Raw genomic sequence first — 17,083 nt, forward strand, 5'->3', positions numbered from 1 at the left:
AGAACCTCCAAATGAACCCTGTACAAACAGGCTCAGGAGACTTATTTACTTGCTTAAATGATGCAGCAGAAGGAAGCCGAAGCATTCCTGGTACCGACCCGTCTTAGGCCAGCGAATGCTGCCAAATTACACCTCAAAGGAACAGCTGGCAGATGCTCAGTGTTCCTGGGGTGAGCTACAGAGGGGCCCAGTTTCAACCATTTGAACTCCGTCTGCCCTGGCCTTCTCAGAGCAAGCCTACCCCTGCTCATCTTTCTGCAGCAGAAACTGGCCATCTGCCCGGCTTTCTCCAACCTTTGATTTCTCTCCCTGAATTTAGACTCTGTTCCTCCTTCCTCACATGGAGTCTCTATAGGATAATAACTCCATAACAACCTTCTCTCTGGATTCATACTTGAATGGCTGCCAAATCCTCTCCAGCTTCACCTTTTTGAACTGTGTGTTCAGATTCTATGCTCACAATGCAGTTTTGAAATCTCTGTTCCAGCAGTCTTCAATGTCATCCTCGAGATCAGGGTCCATTTCCTTGGAGACAGGCTACAGTTGGCCTGGAGCCCACCAATTAGGCTTGACTCCCTGGACATGGAGTCCCAGAGACCGTCTTGCCTCTCCTCTCCCAGCACTAAAATGACAAGCACACACCAACACCAACAAGCCCTAGCATTTTCAGATGGATTCCGGGGAACAATCTGGAACCTCATGCTTACAAGGCAAACAGTTTACCAGCTGAGCCATCTCTCAAGCCCTCGTTCTGTCTTCCAGGTTAGATTCGTTGAAACAACTGGTCCCATAGCTGACCAGATGAAAATTCATTGTACTTTCTTTTTCTTTCTCACCCATAAGAAGCATTTTGAACTCAATCTGTACTATGACAAACCTGTGCCTTCAGTTTAAAAACACCACAGTAAAGAGATGTAAAATTAGTTCAACTCAGTGCTCTGTAAAGCACTGTCAACTGCTGGTTATTGAGGCAGCAAATTTCCCCATGTCATTTACAAGCTCCGTTATCAGGGAGGAGCTAGCTGTGGTATGAGGCAGTGTTTATGGTGTGTGTGTGTGTGTGTGTGTGTGTGTGTGTGTGTGTGTGTGTGTGTGCTGACAAATTAGTTCGCCTCTGAGTGTCTGCCTAGGGTGAGGCTACAGCTCTGGCTTAAATGTAAACCCAACTTTAAACCTTCTGAAGATCCTTTGACTCCTCCGTTGCCTCACTCTTAAGCACATCTTAACAGAACTCTCTGTACTTGGCCTGGTTTCCCAGATGCCCCTCTGTCTTCTTCCTGAACATGGGGTCCAGTCTATCCTCTTCTGTCTCCTTTCATCTGTTGACCTTTGTCAAATAGTTTGTAGATCAAAGATTGGACCTAGGGCCTGCAGCATGCTAGGTAGCATTCTAGCACTGAGCTATTGCTTCAGTCTGGGACATCAGGCAGAGGTCCATGTGTTGAAGATTTGGGCACTATCAGGATGTGGTGGAATGTTTGGAGGATACATAGAGGGAGGCGGTTAGGCCATTGGACGTATTGGTTACATTGCTCACTTCTGAAGCCCAGGGTGACAAAAAGGAACTTAAAGGAAAGATTTGCTTGGGCTCACAGTTTGAAGGGACACAACCCATCAGGGTGAAGGCTTAGCTGCAGAAATGGATGCAGGTGTTCACATTGCTTCTGTAGTCATGGAGCAGTGAGATGAACACTGGTGACTCATCTGCTTCCTGATTCGAACTCAGTCCACCACCAGATCAGACAACAGTATCACTCTCACTTCTATGGAAACACCTTCATAAAGAAACCCAGGAGTTTGTCTCCTAGGTGACTCTAAGTTTCCTCAAGTTGACAGCAAAGACTATAATCATAAGTTGGAGGTATGCCTTTGAAGGGTGTGTAGCGACCCTGCCCAGACCTCATTGTGTGTCTGCCACTAGCATTTTTCCTTTGCCTCAAACTCCCACCAAGACACACTGCCTTGCCACAGATCAAAACACAATGGAATCGAACCTCTGAAACTGTGAGGCAAGGAAAATTTTCCTCCTTCAGAACCCTCTCCGCTGTTTTCACAGAGGAAGAAACTAACACAGCCTCCAACCCCACACTGATCCTCTCTGCAGTGTGAGTTCTAACCTCCTCTCCACTCCATATCGAGTGAACCCCGGGCACATTCTACATGTGTGCACACGTGTACGCACCACACACGCATGCACACATACATGCACGTTGGCTTCTTTTTAAGAACTACTTAGCATTTTTTAGATTGTTCCTTATATATTTTTTTAGATAAGCCCACTTCAAGCTCCCAAGTCTGTAATTTACTGACCCTTTGTTTTATTTTATAAACAAAATTTATTCAAATCCTTTTTTAATAGTGAGGTGATCTAATAGTGATAGCTTAGAATCTCGTTCAACCTAAAACTTCTCTCAGTACACCAGTGTGAGAAATGAATTATTTAAACTACATTAGCACAACCTTGCTAGCTCTGCATTTCTCTTGGTTCGTGTCTCCCATTGCACGCTCTACTCCTTACTGTCTGATGTTTGTGTTCCAAGGAAAAACAAGCCAAATAAGCTACTGAGTGGCATTAAACCATCTTTGCTGGACTGTCAGTCTTTTATTTTAATTCATTCTGTCCTGTATGTTTCAAACACAGTGTGTACATGGTGCCCAAGATCAATCCCTCCTTCATTATTCTCTAGTTATTTACTTTTGAGACAATCTTTCTGTGAAGTTAAAGGTCATTGAGTCGACTAAGCTAGCTGGACGATGCATTTCAGGAATCTGCCTGTCTCTGCCTCCCCGGTACTGGGATTGCAGGAGCCTGTTGCTGTCTTCTGCTTTTCCTGTGGGCTTTGAGATTTGAACTCAGATCCTTGTTTTGGTTTTAAAAGTGCATTTTGTTAAGATTTTCACAAACCACAATTCATTCCTTCTTGCAGACTTCCAACACTGCTCTCCACTAGTACTAATTCCTTTGTAACATTTCATATATTTCATATATTCATAGCCTTATACATTACTTATATTTACCCCCATCACTCTCTGCCCCATTCACTAGTCTCTTTCCTCCCTCCTCAAATAGTTCCCCTTCAGCTTTTGATTTTATTTATTTTCATTTTGAGATTATAGTATAATTACAACTTTCTTCCTCCTTCTCTTTTTTCCCTCCAAACACTCCCATATATCTCTCTCCACTCTTCTTCAAATGCATGGCCTCTTTCTTCATTAATTGTTATTGCATGCATATATGCACATGTCTTGCTCATTAATATAATGTTATTTTTACATATATTTCCAGGGCTGCTCTTCCCTAGGGACGGCTACCTCTCCCACTCTTTCCTCCCAGCTTTCTTTGGTTGCCTATCATTCTTTGTGTAGGGTTGAGGCCTCTGGGCTTTGACCTGTACACCTTGCCCCAGCATGAAGGTACTAGTGAATCAGAGATGCAGGCTGCCCATGTGATGGGTAATGAGGACCTGGAACCAGACTGCGTATTGAGACCTGCTGCCACCACTGTACAGTGTCCTTCATTCTGGTTTTTCTCTATTTGCTGCCTACAATGGCTCTGACCAAATGACAATCACTTTGAGTCACACTTCATCACCTTTTAGAGGATCCACTCGAATGAACGCTACCATCCCCATGTCCCAGACATCCAAGTATACTCCTTACACTTTTTACACCTTGAAGAGAGACCTACCTGATTCTTAACCAGCAGATTGATACTGATACCAGGTCTTAGGATGATCCAGCTTCTGGATATGCTCCCTACCTTTCCAGAAACATCCAGACACCCCAGGAAGAATGCCTAAGCCTGCTGTAATTGACTTATGGTGGCTGATTGTTGGAATAAAATGTTCCATAGATGTCTACTAGGTTCATTTGAGTAGTGACATCTATTAGTTCTTTTATTTCTCTGTTAAGTTTCTCTCTGATATTTCTCAGAACTCTCATTGAGTACTCGCTCAATTATTACTTCATTCAAATGTCATGAAATAGTGTGATTTTTTTCTTGTGAATTTACTGCTGATTTTCATACACATGAAAGTGAATATTCTCATGGTCTTTATAATACTGATTTTTGTCTTGTAAATCATGAACACTTGCAACAGTGGGTAGCTTCAGTTCACTGCATTATCACTGCCTGGACCTGGAAGGTGAGGGGAAGGGTCACAGGTTCAGGACCCAGTGACCTAAACACACATGCCCTTCCTGGTTAGAATCGAGACACTTCCAAACATAAAGAGAGAGCAAACAGACTGTTTTTCCTGGAGACTTTGGCATTTGGAGACAAGCTGGCAGCAGGAAAAGGGAAAAGGGACCCAGACTGCCCCAAATTTGGTTTCTTCTGAGATAATTCTGAGTATCAATTCATAGTCAGTGAAGATGAGATGATGAATGAGAGGGACTAGAATATTGAAAAATCATAATTGTTTATGGGCACTGTGCCATTTTCTCAGTGGAGAATGTCTTTCCCACGAGGACTGGATGTGAGCCCACCTGACCCATTCTAGACAGGGGAGGGAAGATCAATGTTCTCTCTCCCGCTGGACATGAGTTTCCCAGCAGATACACTGTTGTGTAATTTCCGGGGCTTAAGAGAAAACTAATTAGAGAAATAGAGGTAAATGTCACTCATATTTCATGGGAGCCAGGTTTTAAATGGTCAGGAAGCTACCAGACACTAACATAGGCCTGGAGTTTCCCTACAAAGGACAGCTTCCCCTGGATGATAATTCTCCTCAGAGCAAAAGTTGCTTAATTATAATCTGCATCCAAGCATCTGTATTTTGGAACAAGGAAAATAAAATTCTGTTAGGTGAACGACACATAAAGTGTCCTCAGTGTACAGGTCCCCTGTTCTACAGTGAGGAAATAATGTCATGTGCATTGTGAAAAATCAGAGAGATATCAAGTGTCTATGCATGGTTTACCTGCTTAGAAGAAACAAAAAAGAAAAAAGGGTAGCAATATAACGAAATAATCTATGATAAAAAATAAATTGAACAAGTCTTTATTCTCTCTGTACAATGTTCAGGAAAAGACTGCCAGGCACTGAGCTAAAGTTTACTCTCATTTATCTAAAACAGAGAAGTAGTTTTATGGATAAGGAGAGATAATAATTACTAAGCTCCATTTCTGTATGTCCAAATGTTTTTACACCAAAATCTGCATTCCTTTGTAAAAACATAATTTGTAAATGTTACTTATTGAGCATTTAGCATTTGCCAAGAATTTTTTTTTGAGACAGAGTTTCTCCGTAGCTTTTTGGTTCCTGTCCTGGAACTAGCTCTTGTAGACCAGGCTGGCCTCGAACTCACAGAGATCCGCCTGCCTCTGCCTCCCGAGTGCTGGGATTAAAGGCGTGCGCCACCACTGCCCGGCTAGGATTTTTTATTTATTCACTCTTATTAGCTTTAATGATGTGTGGGACAGGTATGTATGAAAGAGAGTGCAGATGTCCACAGAGATCGAAGGGGTTGGATCCCAATGAAACTGGTTGTGAGTAGCTTGCTGCGAATGCTAGGAATCAACTCGAGTCCTCTGAAAGAGCCCCAAGTGCTCCTAGCCAATGAGTGAGCCCCTCTCCAACCCCAGTGCCAAGTATTCTAAACACATGGTTATATTTAGTGTTCCACAAGTCTATGATATAGAGGAGGTTAGTGTCCCAGCTCAAGCTATTATAATTTAAAAATACTACAAGTTGAGCAGATCAAATAATAAAAATTTACTTCTTCAAGTTCTGAAGGATGGATGTCGGAGATCAAGGTACCATTCAATTGCTTTCCATGAGGGTATCTTCTTGATCTGTGCATGGCTGCTTTCTTGTTGAGTCTTTAGAGGGAGACTTATAATGACACTACTCCTACTGGATCAGGGTCCTCACTCTTCTAACATCGTTTAATTGTAATTGCTTCTTTAAACACATCTACAGTAGGTGTGAAGCCATGTGGATTTGCAAAGGACACAATTCCCTCTACAGCAATGGGAGATGATGCTTCTTCCACAACGAGCAAGTGGTAAAGCAGGTATGACCTAGGAAGATAGAATGGTAACTACTATTGCAAAGAAAAAGGCATAAGGTGGGTATAAGCCCACCACATGGACAATACTCTAGTCACTATGATGTCTTGGTTATTAGTCCCCAGTGAGCCAGGAGCAACCACTCCCATCTTTGTTGACCCAGCTGACAAAGCCCCACCTTCTCTGTGGAGGGTCTGCTCTCCTCCAGTCAGTAGGTCCCATCTTTGCATCGCACTTGGCCTTCTAGTTTGCCCCCCTTTCTAGTGTGCTTTCCATCCTCCTCCACTATTGCAATGAGCGACTCCAGGATGATTCCCATGCTTGCTTTCTTTAAAAGATTCATTTATTTATTATGTACATAGCGTTCTGCCTGTGTGTATACTTACAAGCCAGAAGAGGGCACCAGATCTCATTACAGATGGCTGTGAGCAACCCTGTCATTGCTGGGAATTGAACTCAGGACCTTAGGACTAACAGCCAGTGATCTTAACCGCTGAGCCATCTCTCCAGTCCCCCATGCTTTCTTTTATGTATTTGGTATCCAATACACACAATAAAGCCTCCACTAATGCTTACAGTATATGAACTAATTCATTAACTGTCTTAGGTATTTGCTTAGCATTTCTCCTTTATTTGGCATATGCTTGTTGTTCATCTTTCAAAGACGTGGATTTTTCACACAATTTTCTCTAAATCATTTCCCAGAAATTTGTATTGGTGTTGTAATAGCACAGTCACAATTTTATAATTCATAGTAGGTGTTTTCATTGCATGTCTCACCAGAATGATGGGACCACTATGCCAACAGAGGTGAGGGGCAGGAGGAAACACTTCGCTTTGTGAGTATCTTCCCTGAAGAGGGAGCCCTGGCCCCCAGCATCCTTCCCTGATAGTCATGTGTAGGGAGTACTCAGCTATCAAAGTGAGATGGGACCAGGAAGCATGAATTCTCGCCCCAGAAAATTGCTATATTTCTTCTCTTGCTTTTTCTAAATGCCTCTTGCTCTCTTTTGGTTTTTTAGGGGTATTTATTTCATATGTATCTGAGCATTTCACTTGCATGTATCTATATACACTTTCATGGGTGTGCTGGGAATCAAACTTGGATTCTCTGCAAAAACAGCAAGTGCTCTTAACCTCCAATGTCTGGAGATAAAATTATTTCATTTAAATGAAATGAAATAATTTTATCTCCAGATATTGTCAGTTTAGTTCTTCTCTCTGGGTTTATTCCCTAGTGCAATTCCTTACTTGGCCCTTTAAAGAAGCTGATAATTATCTTCGGGTCTGTCTGATTTTTAAGATAAATTAAAATCAGCCGAGGGTAGTGGCGCACGCCTTTAATCCCAGCACTTGGGAGGCAGAGGCAGGCGGATCTCTGTGAGTTCTAGACCAGCCTGGTCTACAAGAGCTAGTTCCAAAATAGGCTCCAAAACCACAAAGAAACCCTGTCTTGAAAAAAAAAAGATAAATTAAAATCAAGGGAGGGGTGCGCAGCCATCTAACCCAGGGCCTGATCCTGACGCATTCCTGCAGCCCAGGGATTGCTCCTGGCTTTGGTGTTTAAATAACCCCCACTGTACCTTCCACCCCCACAGCTCAAGTTTCAGCTCCAGAGCAAATATTTGTCCTGAATTTGAGCAAAGTTAGAGTGCTTTCTTCTTTTTTCTTCTTTTTAAAGCGGACAGAATCAAGTTGCTGTGATTTTGATTCAGAGGAGGGGGAATTCTCCCCAAACCATCTGCTCTGGAAAGTTTGGCACAGCTGCCCAGCAAAATGCAGCGACTCGCAGGCCTTCTCATCTGGCTCTTTCTTCTGGAGGAACAAGCCTTTGAAATCCCCATAAACGGGTACTCTGAGGTAAGTACTTCTGTGGGACTCCTAGCTATTGGCCTTTACAAATGGGCTGCAAAAAGCTGTATGCTGTTTATGTTCAGTGAACTTGTTCTGTGTAGAACATAAACTGAGGGGAACATTCATCAGACTTTATAATTATGAGATGTAGTTACCTCTTAAGACATTATCAGGTTTTTGCCTGAAATTTAAGTCAAGTTCAGTGGTCAGATACCCCGGTGTCGCATAAATGGAGCATAGTTGCTCACTTTTTATATAAAAATGTGTGTAACAACAGACCTACGCCAAAGGGTTGCCCTGAGGATTAAGAGATGTACATAAACTACTGGGCATGGCACATGAACTAGTACTACTTAGTCATTGCTGGTGTTGTTATATAGAAAGACTGTTGTAGCTCTTTTACTCGGCCATTTTCAAAGCAGCATTGCCTTTTATACCTAAGCAAACAGTTATTTTTGTAATAGGACATTTTAAATATTCTGATAAAAGAAGGTGGTATCACAACTGGAAAAATACAGGAACGACTCCCAGGGGGTTCAGGTCTCCTCTTGAGACCTTCTGCCACCCCAGTGTAGGAGAGATCTTGAACTGAGCCATTCTAAATATCACACAATATCAGCTACTTCTGTGCTGGCAGAGAAAAATGTATTACTACAGGATTATTCTAGAAAATACCAGGGAGTGAACTGCACACAAAAATAGCAGAGGAAAAAAAAATAGTGTGTTTTCAGGAGGAGAAAATCATTCTGCTTAGAAACTCTCATATTTTCCAACACTCTGAAAACCACAAGAGCACGTCAGAAATCTCAGATTGAAACTAAAATACCCAGATACGTTTGTGCTTTTTCAGTAATTTCTAAGCAGCCTTCTTTTCATACCTGCATCTGTCCAGTCTCACGTGATTGACGTCCCCTTACTCCATCCAAGTGCTTTATGCAGGCATCTTTTATCATTAGATGACGTTGTCTGTCCTGCCATGTTCAGGCCTGCTCAAAATTGAATTCTTACACCCAACAAATTTTCATAGTTCATTTCCGTTTACTTATTTCTGAGACCTAACTAGGAAATGTACATATTGAAGAAATTATTATATTAAAAATAAGATCGTCCAAAGACAGAGGAAAGAATACAAAATAATGTCATGAGTGTAGGCTGCCTCTTTTCCTGTAGATGATTTTTTAAAAGATATGAACATGTTCAACTGTTTTTAAGTTCGCAGAATATGAAGATCTTGTGAAACTGGCCCCAGGCAAATTTCCATTTGTGCAAGAGAACGGAAGATATCAGGTATAGTAAACTCAAACGGCAAAAATAAGTGAAAAAGATCATGTCGTGAGAAGAGGTCAAAGATGGCTCTGTTTTATCAATAATTTGGGTGTTTTTCTAACAGAGAATAGGCCAGTATTGTTGCACTCTTGTGGAATATTGTCAAGCTGAGATACAAAGAGACTTTCACATTGTTTTCCAGAAGTTTCTACCTATAAAGAACAACACACAGTAAAGCCACACATCCTCTTTCCTCTGGCCATTTAGTCAAAGGAAGAGCACTTTGGTCCAGAGAACTAGACAGGCTTGAGGCCATATCCTGGAAGCTGCCAAGGAGACACAGAAAATCTCCTAATTCGTGGGGAGGGGGTGCTCTGCCATGACAGCAGAGGTTTGACTTCTCCCACCAAGAGCCTATACACTGAGAAAGGAGGTTATTTACGGAAATAACACTAAACCGAGAATTGACTGGTTTTGTCTGAGTATGAATGTTTGACTTTCTAAAGTTCAACTTGTTACAGATCAATAATATTAAAAACCCAATAGGCAGGACCTGTGTCAGGGTTTTTATCTAGCCTGGGGAGAGAAAATTTAGTTGTTAAACCCTGTATCAAAACTCTAAAAGAATTGGGTATTGTAGGTCACATAATTACAGTGCTCAGGAGGCTGGGGCAAAAGGGTTGCTACAAAGTTGAGGCCAGCTTGAGCTGCGTGGTAAACTCTAGGACAGTTTGGTCTACAGAGAGTCTCAAAGACAAATAAACAAAAACCTCAAAAGGCGATCCTTGATCTGTGTCACACAGCACCCGCTAAAATATCAGCCCGCCCCAAATTAGCTCATATATAGCAACTGACTTACTTTCTAAGCCTCAGACATTAGTTTACCCATAACCCTTAAACTGCTTACCTTTCAAAGGTAAGGGGGGCCCTTTGTTTTTTTTTATATTGATTTATTTATTATGTATACAATATTCTGTCTGTGTGTATGCCTGCAGGCCAGAAGAGAGCACCAGACCCCATTATAGATGGTTGTGAGCCACCATGTGGTTGCTGGGAATTGAACTCAGGACCTTTGGAAGAGCAGGCAATGCTCTTAACCTCTGAGCCATCTCTCCAGCCCCCTGAGGGGGGCCCTTTGTCTGTACTCATGTGGCTAGTCTTCTAACACAGAGGGTAATTGAAGGCATAGAATCTTCAAGTTATCATTCACTGTGTGTGGTTCTAGGGCTAACCATGTAGGAAACACATTGACGTCCCTAAGTAGCTTAGTCTAAAAGGAAGAGGCAGATCTTAACAACTTCCACACATAGGGCTGATCGTTATGAGCAAAGTAAGTGCTCTGAATGGCAAGTGCTATGTAAACAGTAAAGGAAGCTAACTTGGGGGTCAGAAAAGCTCATGGAGAAAGTTCTTCCAAAGCTTTGACCTGAGTCTTATAGAGCAGCATATATCACAACAAGAATGGCTGAGAATGTGGCTCAAAGAAGCTCACAGCTGGGAAAATCATTTTCCATACTACATATTTCCATCTTGAGGCCAGTAAATGATTTATACCACGATATAGAAGGAACCTAATTCTCTGACTGAGAGCATGAGAGTTGGCCTTGAGAGTAAACCTCGAGTCGCTGAAGAATGATTGTCTCTCTGACTTTCTCCCACAGAGAAGCCTTCCTGAAGAGTCAGGGGAGAAGACGGTAAGTTGGCTTCCGTTGTGTCATGGATTGGTGTGTGAGTGATTTTTCTGTTAGTCATTACCTGGAAATCAATCTAGGTGTCTCCTTTGTCTCCGTCCCTGAAAGTATTGACCTGACTTTTGAACCTTTGCCTTGCCTAACTCTGTTTGGAAGTACCTCTACAGCTCAGCTCTGATGAGTGCAAGGCTTGCAGACCAGGCAGGCGGCACTGAGGGCTGAAATGGTTTTCCCATCTAATCATGTTTTACTAATGAGATAGCTTTCGCCCAACAATGTGTATTTAATCCTGACTTCATACCTTTGATTTAAAACTATGGTCTCTGATAGCCATGGCAAGTCAAAGAGTGGCTATGGAAACCACTCTCAGGCAGCATGGCTCAAGTTCCTGTAAGGTCCAGGGTGGCCCTTTCTGTCACAAGAGAACACCCAAAGGAAGCGGTTTGTGTTGGCTTCCTTTTCTGAACTGAGAGCTTCCCTAGGAAACAGGGGAAGGGTAAATAAGTCAGCCTGGCTTTATCTTAGCTTGAAGTAGTCTGGGGGTTAACGAGTTGAAATCATCAATCTTGGAAAACAAAATCTGATGAATATGATCTAATAGTGATGTAGGCAAATCTTGGGGGAAGAAAGAGCAAAATCTAACAGGTCTGACAGAGTTTGCAGTTCTCAGGAACATCCTAAAGGAAATATTGTTTATACCTGGCCTGTGATCACCACTGTTTTGTTTTGTTTTGTTTTGTTTACTTTAGCTGGGGATACTTTTACCATAGAGGAGGGAAAAAGAGGTCCAAGGTATTATTAAACAAATAATTAAACCAAAATGCCCAGTTCAGGACAATTGTGTTCACTGTGTGCAGCCTCAGTGTTCCCTTAGCTTGTTTCGATACAGGTAAAGAAGCATGGGCGGAAGGTGTAATATAAATGAATGAGACTGAAGGAAACACCTGGCAATGTGGAGTGTGGGGATTGCATATATAACTCATGCTTGCATTTCACGCTGAAGACACAGTCAGAGCCCCATCTCCTCTTTCTAATTGCGACTCTGCCTTAGAAATTATTTCCTAAGTTCTTTCTGTCCATCTGCTTCCTGCATCCATTTTCTACTCAGATTCTAAGGTGGTGGAAACAAGGGAAAGAAGCGTGAAAGGAAGAAAGCAGGGGAAAGATAGGGAGAGGTAGGGAAAGAAGAGACAGGAGGAGACACATCACAACAATGGTTCGTCTCTTTCTGTGGGTATTTCAAGGAGTTAGAAGATTGCTTAATGCTGCCTGAGCTGTGCATTTATCTACTACCCTGGAATTGTTCATAACAAGCAAAATAGAGCACTCAGAAGATCACATATATGTGCATTTCATGTGAGGCTTTGTTACTACAGTTATATGTTCTTGCTAATTTCAGGACGATGTTGATCAAGTAACTCTTTATAGCTACAAAGTCCAATCCACTATTACCTCTCGGATGGCCACCACTATGATCCAGAGCAAACTGGTGAATAATTCCCCACAGTCCCAAAATGTCGTGTTTGATGTTCAGATCCCCAAAGGAGCCTTTATCTCCAACTTCACCATGTGAGTAACACCTATGTAGAACCAGGGATCAGATGCCTCTCTGTCTTGGCATCAAAAGCTCTTCTGCTGTAATGGACCTTAGGGGTACACAGCTCTGGTGGTTCTTACACTCAGAGCTATGGTTCAACTTTGTGGCACTATGGGATGGGCCGCCTTCATGTGTGTATGTGGTATGTGTGTATACGGAGTTGCACATGCATGTTCATGTGTGGTGGGCAGAGTGTGGAGGCCTTGCCTCCAGCACTGTCCTTTTATTTGAGACAAGATTCCTTACTGGCCTGGAACTCACCAAGTAGGCTTGCCTAACTGACCAGCGAGCTCCAGGAAGCCAGGGGTTTTTGTATCACCAGTGCTGAAATGACAAGCGTGTGTCACCACGCTCCGTCTTTATGTAGGTGCAGCGAGCTGAACTTATATTTGTGCAGCAAGCACTTTGGCAACAGTGCCATCCTCAGGCCCCTCTAGCACATACTGAAGCAGATGGAAGGCTCTCCCTATGGTAGCCACGTTCTACTTATATTCGTATGTGATTCCTTTGAGAGAGAAACACATGAATCTTACAGGAAGCCACTTGAGTGTATTTGTAATAGGACAGCTCTGTGTACCACACATTTCTTTGGGAGGAAGGAGTTGAGAACCAGCAATTAAACCCAGGCTCATATCCAGCGTTTGGACTTCTCTATGACATCTCTAACGAGCGGGTTATAAAGGCTAAATTTGACTTTTAATCATAAACCCATTGCTTCCCGGGGCAATCAACTCAATGGTTGACAGCTCTGTTAGAATTATTTCTTATGCTTCATTTAAAATGTTTCCATTTTCTACCCAATGACCCTGTTGCTCACATAGAAGCTTTAAAGCTCTTCTACAAAGTGGATATTGAAGTGCTCATGGGTAAAATAATATGATGTCTGAGATTGGCTTCCACATAATTGAGGTGGGAAGCAAGTGAGGAAGGATGAACTAAGATTAGCCTGATATTCATAATGAATGCTAGTGATGTTTTCATGGTGGCATCATACTATTCTCTTGGTATTTTTATAATTTTGAAATTTTTTTTAATAAAAGAAGTTAACTACTCTGCTACTCTTCATAGCTAAGTCTTTTATCCATTTGGAACATTTGGATGTTAAAACTAATGTTTCTGTGGGTGTTTGAAATGGTTGTCAGTCACCTGGAAACCCATGAGGCCATTCCCACAGTGTTCTCGTTGGTCAATGTCTCTCTTAGACTGCCTGGAACGCTGTACATTGCTCTGCATACAACCTCAGAATTTTTTTCTTTATTAAGACCTTAGGTTGGATTACTTCTTGTTTGCTTTTTTCTTTCATACACCTAGACAATTAATGGTATTTGTCAATGAATAAAATAAAGGGGGTGGTTCTTTGGTTTTCCATTGTAAAAATAAAATAAAATACAGAGGGGTAGGTTTTCAAGTGTTTTGACTAGCAAGCTTTTGAGTTGATAAGAACTATAGACTTGCCTTTAATCCCAGAGGCAGTGGCAAGCAGATTTCTGTGAGTTCAAGGCTAGCCTGATCTACAGAGTGAGTTCTAGGACAGCCAGGGCTGCTACAAAGGAAAACCCTGTCTCAAAACAAAACAACAACCTGTAGATTCATGTCAACTATATATCCTTTTTTTGAATTTTTAAATTTTATCTATTATTCACTGTATGTGTTCATGTGTGTGTATGCGAGAGAGTATATGTGGACTCATGTCTATGTGAGTGTGTGAGTATGTGTGCATACATGTCTATGTGAGTTTGTGTGTGTGAGTGTGAGTGTGTGAGTGTGTTCATGCGCATGTCTCTGTGTGTGTGTGTGTGTGTGTGTGTGTGTGCGCACGCTCGCGCACATGTCCATGTCTCCACAAATTCATGTGTGTCAGAGGACAACTTGTGGGAGTCAGCTGTTTTCTACTATGTGCGTTCTGGGAATCAAACTTGGGTCATCAGACTTGGTGCTTTCACCCACTGAGCCATCTCAACACTTCCTGTGTCAACTATATTTTCTAAAGTGGAAAAAATTAAATATGTGAAAAAGTAATATGCAGACTGGCATCTTTGAAATTACCTTTAAGTTTTACATTTTTTAATAGAGTATCTCTATAAATCTCGTCCTGCCCTCACCCATCTTTGTTTCGTAGTGCTGGCATTAATGCCTGGTTTCTAGAACAATTTCAGTTAGTTCTTCCTAAAAAGTAAAAGGAAAGAGTAAGTTTTCTATAGTGCTGCCGTGTGGCACCATGTATATAAATGGCATTTTAAACTATTTCAATAAACCTCAAAATTAGGGCTTATTCTAGGTGTTTGGGTTCAGTTTTAATTCATTCATTTTCTTTCTTTCCCTTCTTAAGGTAACAAAAGACAACACCATGAAATGTGCACTTATTTTGGTTTGCCTTTACTTGGGTTGAATTTATAGACTGTATAAAACAGAATGGGTTATGTAAATCTTAGGATCAGCCAAAATATTTTTCTACCTTTAATCAAGATCCCAAATGCAGAGCTGGAGAGATGGCTCAGAGATTAAGAGCACTAACTACTCTTCCAGAGATTGAGTTCAATTCCCAGCAACCGCATGGTGGCTCACAACCATCTGTAATGAGATCTGGTGCCCTCTTCTGCTGTGCAGGCATGCATGCAGACAGAAGACTATACACATAAATAAATATATCTTTAAAAAAGATCCCCGATGCATCGCTGGGGAATATGACTGTGTCTCTGAGACTTGTTCAACACTGAGTCTGGACACCGGACTTGGTTTTCATTCCTGTCTGAACAGCTTGAGTAAGTCACTTGTCTCCTTGTGTCTAATTTCTGTCACTTAAAAGTTAAAGCCTTGAAATGTTTCTCCAACCTGCATACTTATTAGCACTTGGGAAGAAAAGCTCTTCAGAGATGTCGTCCCCTTGTTAAAGCATATCTAGCATTCTGGTAATTTTCCATAAGCGCCAGTGGTACTTGCCAGTCACCATGGCCACCATAAACTTCTCCACCTACTTCTAAATGTTTTCTTCAGGGAGGTGATCCCATTTAAGGACCATTAAGCTAAAATTACAGAAATCTATTCCTCCAAATGCCATTACTTGGTGAGAATTGAGTATAACCCAACTGAATAAGATGGACAGAGTCAAAGACACAAAAAGAAAGCAAGGAATCCCCAAGGGAGATAAACAGAAACTTCTAAGGGTATTCACCTGGGCTCTCCGCCATCTTTCCGCGTTCTTTTCTATCCTTCCAGGACGACATCACACCCTGTCATAATTGGTTGGTGCTGCCAAAACTAAGTACTACAGGCTGGGTGGATGTGAAAAAAAATACTATTTTATAGTTCAGGGGGCTGGAAAACCCAAGATCAAGATTCAGTGTCTGGTGCAATCTCGCTTTCTGGTTCCTCAATGTTTTTCTTATATCTGCCTTCACATGGTGGGAAGGACAAAGAGAGCTTAGACTTCTTTTGTAAGACCTCATCCTACTTGTGAGGGCCCCTCTCTCATGACCTAATTACTTACTAACGTCCCCGCTTTCTAAAACCACTTCACCAGGAGCGAGAATTCAATCTACCAGTTTTGGTGGGACGCCTTCATTATTTTGGACCAGACTATGTTTAATTTTTAACTCTCCAAAGAATGGTCTGATAAAAGAAATGAAAATTCAGCCACCTCTCCCAGAACCTGCCACATTCAAAGGGCACATCCACACCCCTGTGCCTTGATTTGAATATGGAAAAGTTTAAACGCATAGTAGCACATGAGAGAAGTCTGGGGGACTGGAACCCAATTTAACTTCTCTCAAATCACAGTCAGAGAGTTCTGTCTATATATTATCCAAGGTCACTTTTCTTGTTTCCTGCAAGTTCAAAATGATCATTGCCCTGGTTCGTGAAGTCTAACTGATGGCTTGTTCATTGTTACTTCCCTTAGACTACTAATGTGGCCCACTATTGACTTCCGTCTGTTCTAGGACCGTGAATGGTATGACATTTACAAGCACCATCAGGGAGAAAACTGTGGGCCGAGCTCTTTATTCACAGGCAAGAGCAAAAGGCAAGACGGCCGGATGGGTGAGGTAAGAGCTAAGTATCTGCTTTTTTCCTGTCTCATTCCTCCCAGAGCACACCAGGCTCCAGAGTGCCTCGGAGCCTAGGAAAACGGCCAACTCCTAGTGTGATAATAGAATTTAGTGTCTCAATGTCTGTTTCCATAAAAACCTCTTTTCTATCAATGGAGTTTGGAAGTTTTGCATAGATTGTTTATATATATGGATTTCAAGACAGGGTTTCTCTGCAGCTTTTGTTGCCTGTCCTGGAACTAGCTCTTGTAGACCAGGCTGTTTACATATGTTTTTATATGACTTGTAAGTAAATGGATCTTCTTTAAATAAACACCTTACACTCCCAAAAGTGCAAAGATATGATCTATAAAAATACTTTACTAGTGATCGTGTTAAAAAAATATAAACAGGGGCCTAGAGTTAAGAACACTGGATACTCTTCCGAAGAACCCAGGTTTGAGTCTCAGTACTTACATGACCACCCATAACCATTAAAAACTCCAGGTCTAAACAATGAGGACTCTAAGAGAGACATACAAAGATCTAATCTACATGGGAAGTAGAAAAAGACAAGATCTCCTGAGTAAATTAGGAGCATGGGGACCTTGGGAGAGGGTTGAAGGGGAAGGAAGCAG

General features: G+C 41.9%; 1 protein-coding gene across 1 annotated transcript in view; it reads left to right on the forward strand.

Moving 5' to 3' along the window:
• The first annotated feature begins 7,606 nt into the window (after window positions 1–7,606).
• Itih2 (inter-alpha-trypsin inhibitor heavy chain 2) overlaps window positions 7,607–17,083 on the forward strand; it is a 40,175-nt gene continuing 30,698 nt past the window's right edge. The window contains exons 1-5 of the mRNA XM_075970348.1: window positions 7,607–7,872; window positions 9,079–9,153; window positions 10,794–10,826; window positions 12,223–12,392; window positions 16,359–16,463. Of these exons, the coding sequence (XP_075826463.1) occupies window positions 7,789–7,872; window positions 9,079–9,153; window positions 10,794–10,826; window positions 12,223–12,392; window positions 16,359–16,463 (467 nt within the window). The 5' untranslated portion in view covers window positions 7,607–7,788. The remainder of the gene's footprint in view (window positions 7,873–9,078; window positions 9,154–10,793; window positions 10,827–12,222; window positions 12,393–16,358; window positions 16,464–17,083) is intronic.

The sequence above is a fragment of the Microtus pennsylvanicus genome, chromosome 4 (genome assembly GCF_037038515.1).
Source record: "Microtus pennsylvanicus isolate mMicPen1 chromosome 4, mMicPen1.hap1, whole genome shotgun sequence".
NCBI classification, from domain to species: domain Eukaryota; kingdom Metazoa; phylum Chordata; class Mammalia; order Rodentia; family Cricetidae; genus Microtus; species Microtus pennsylvanicus.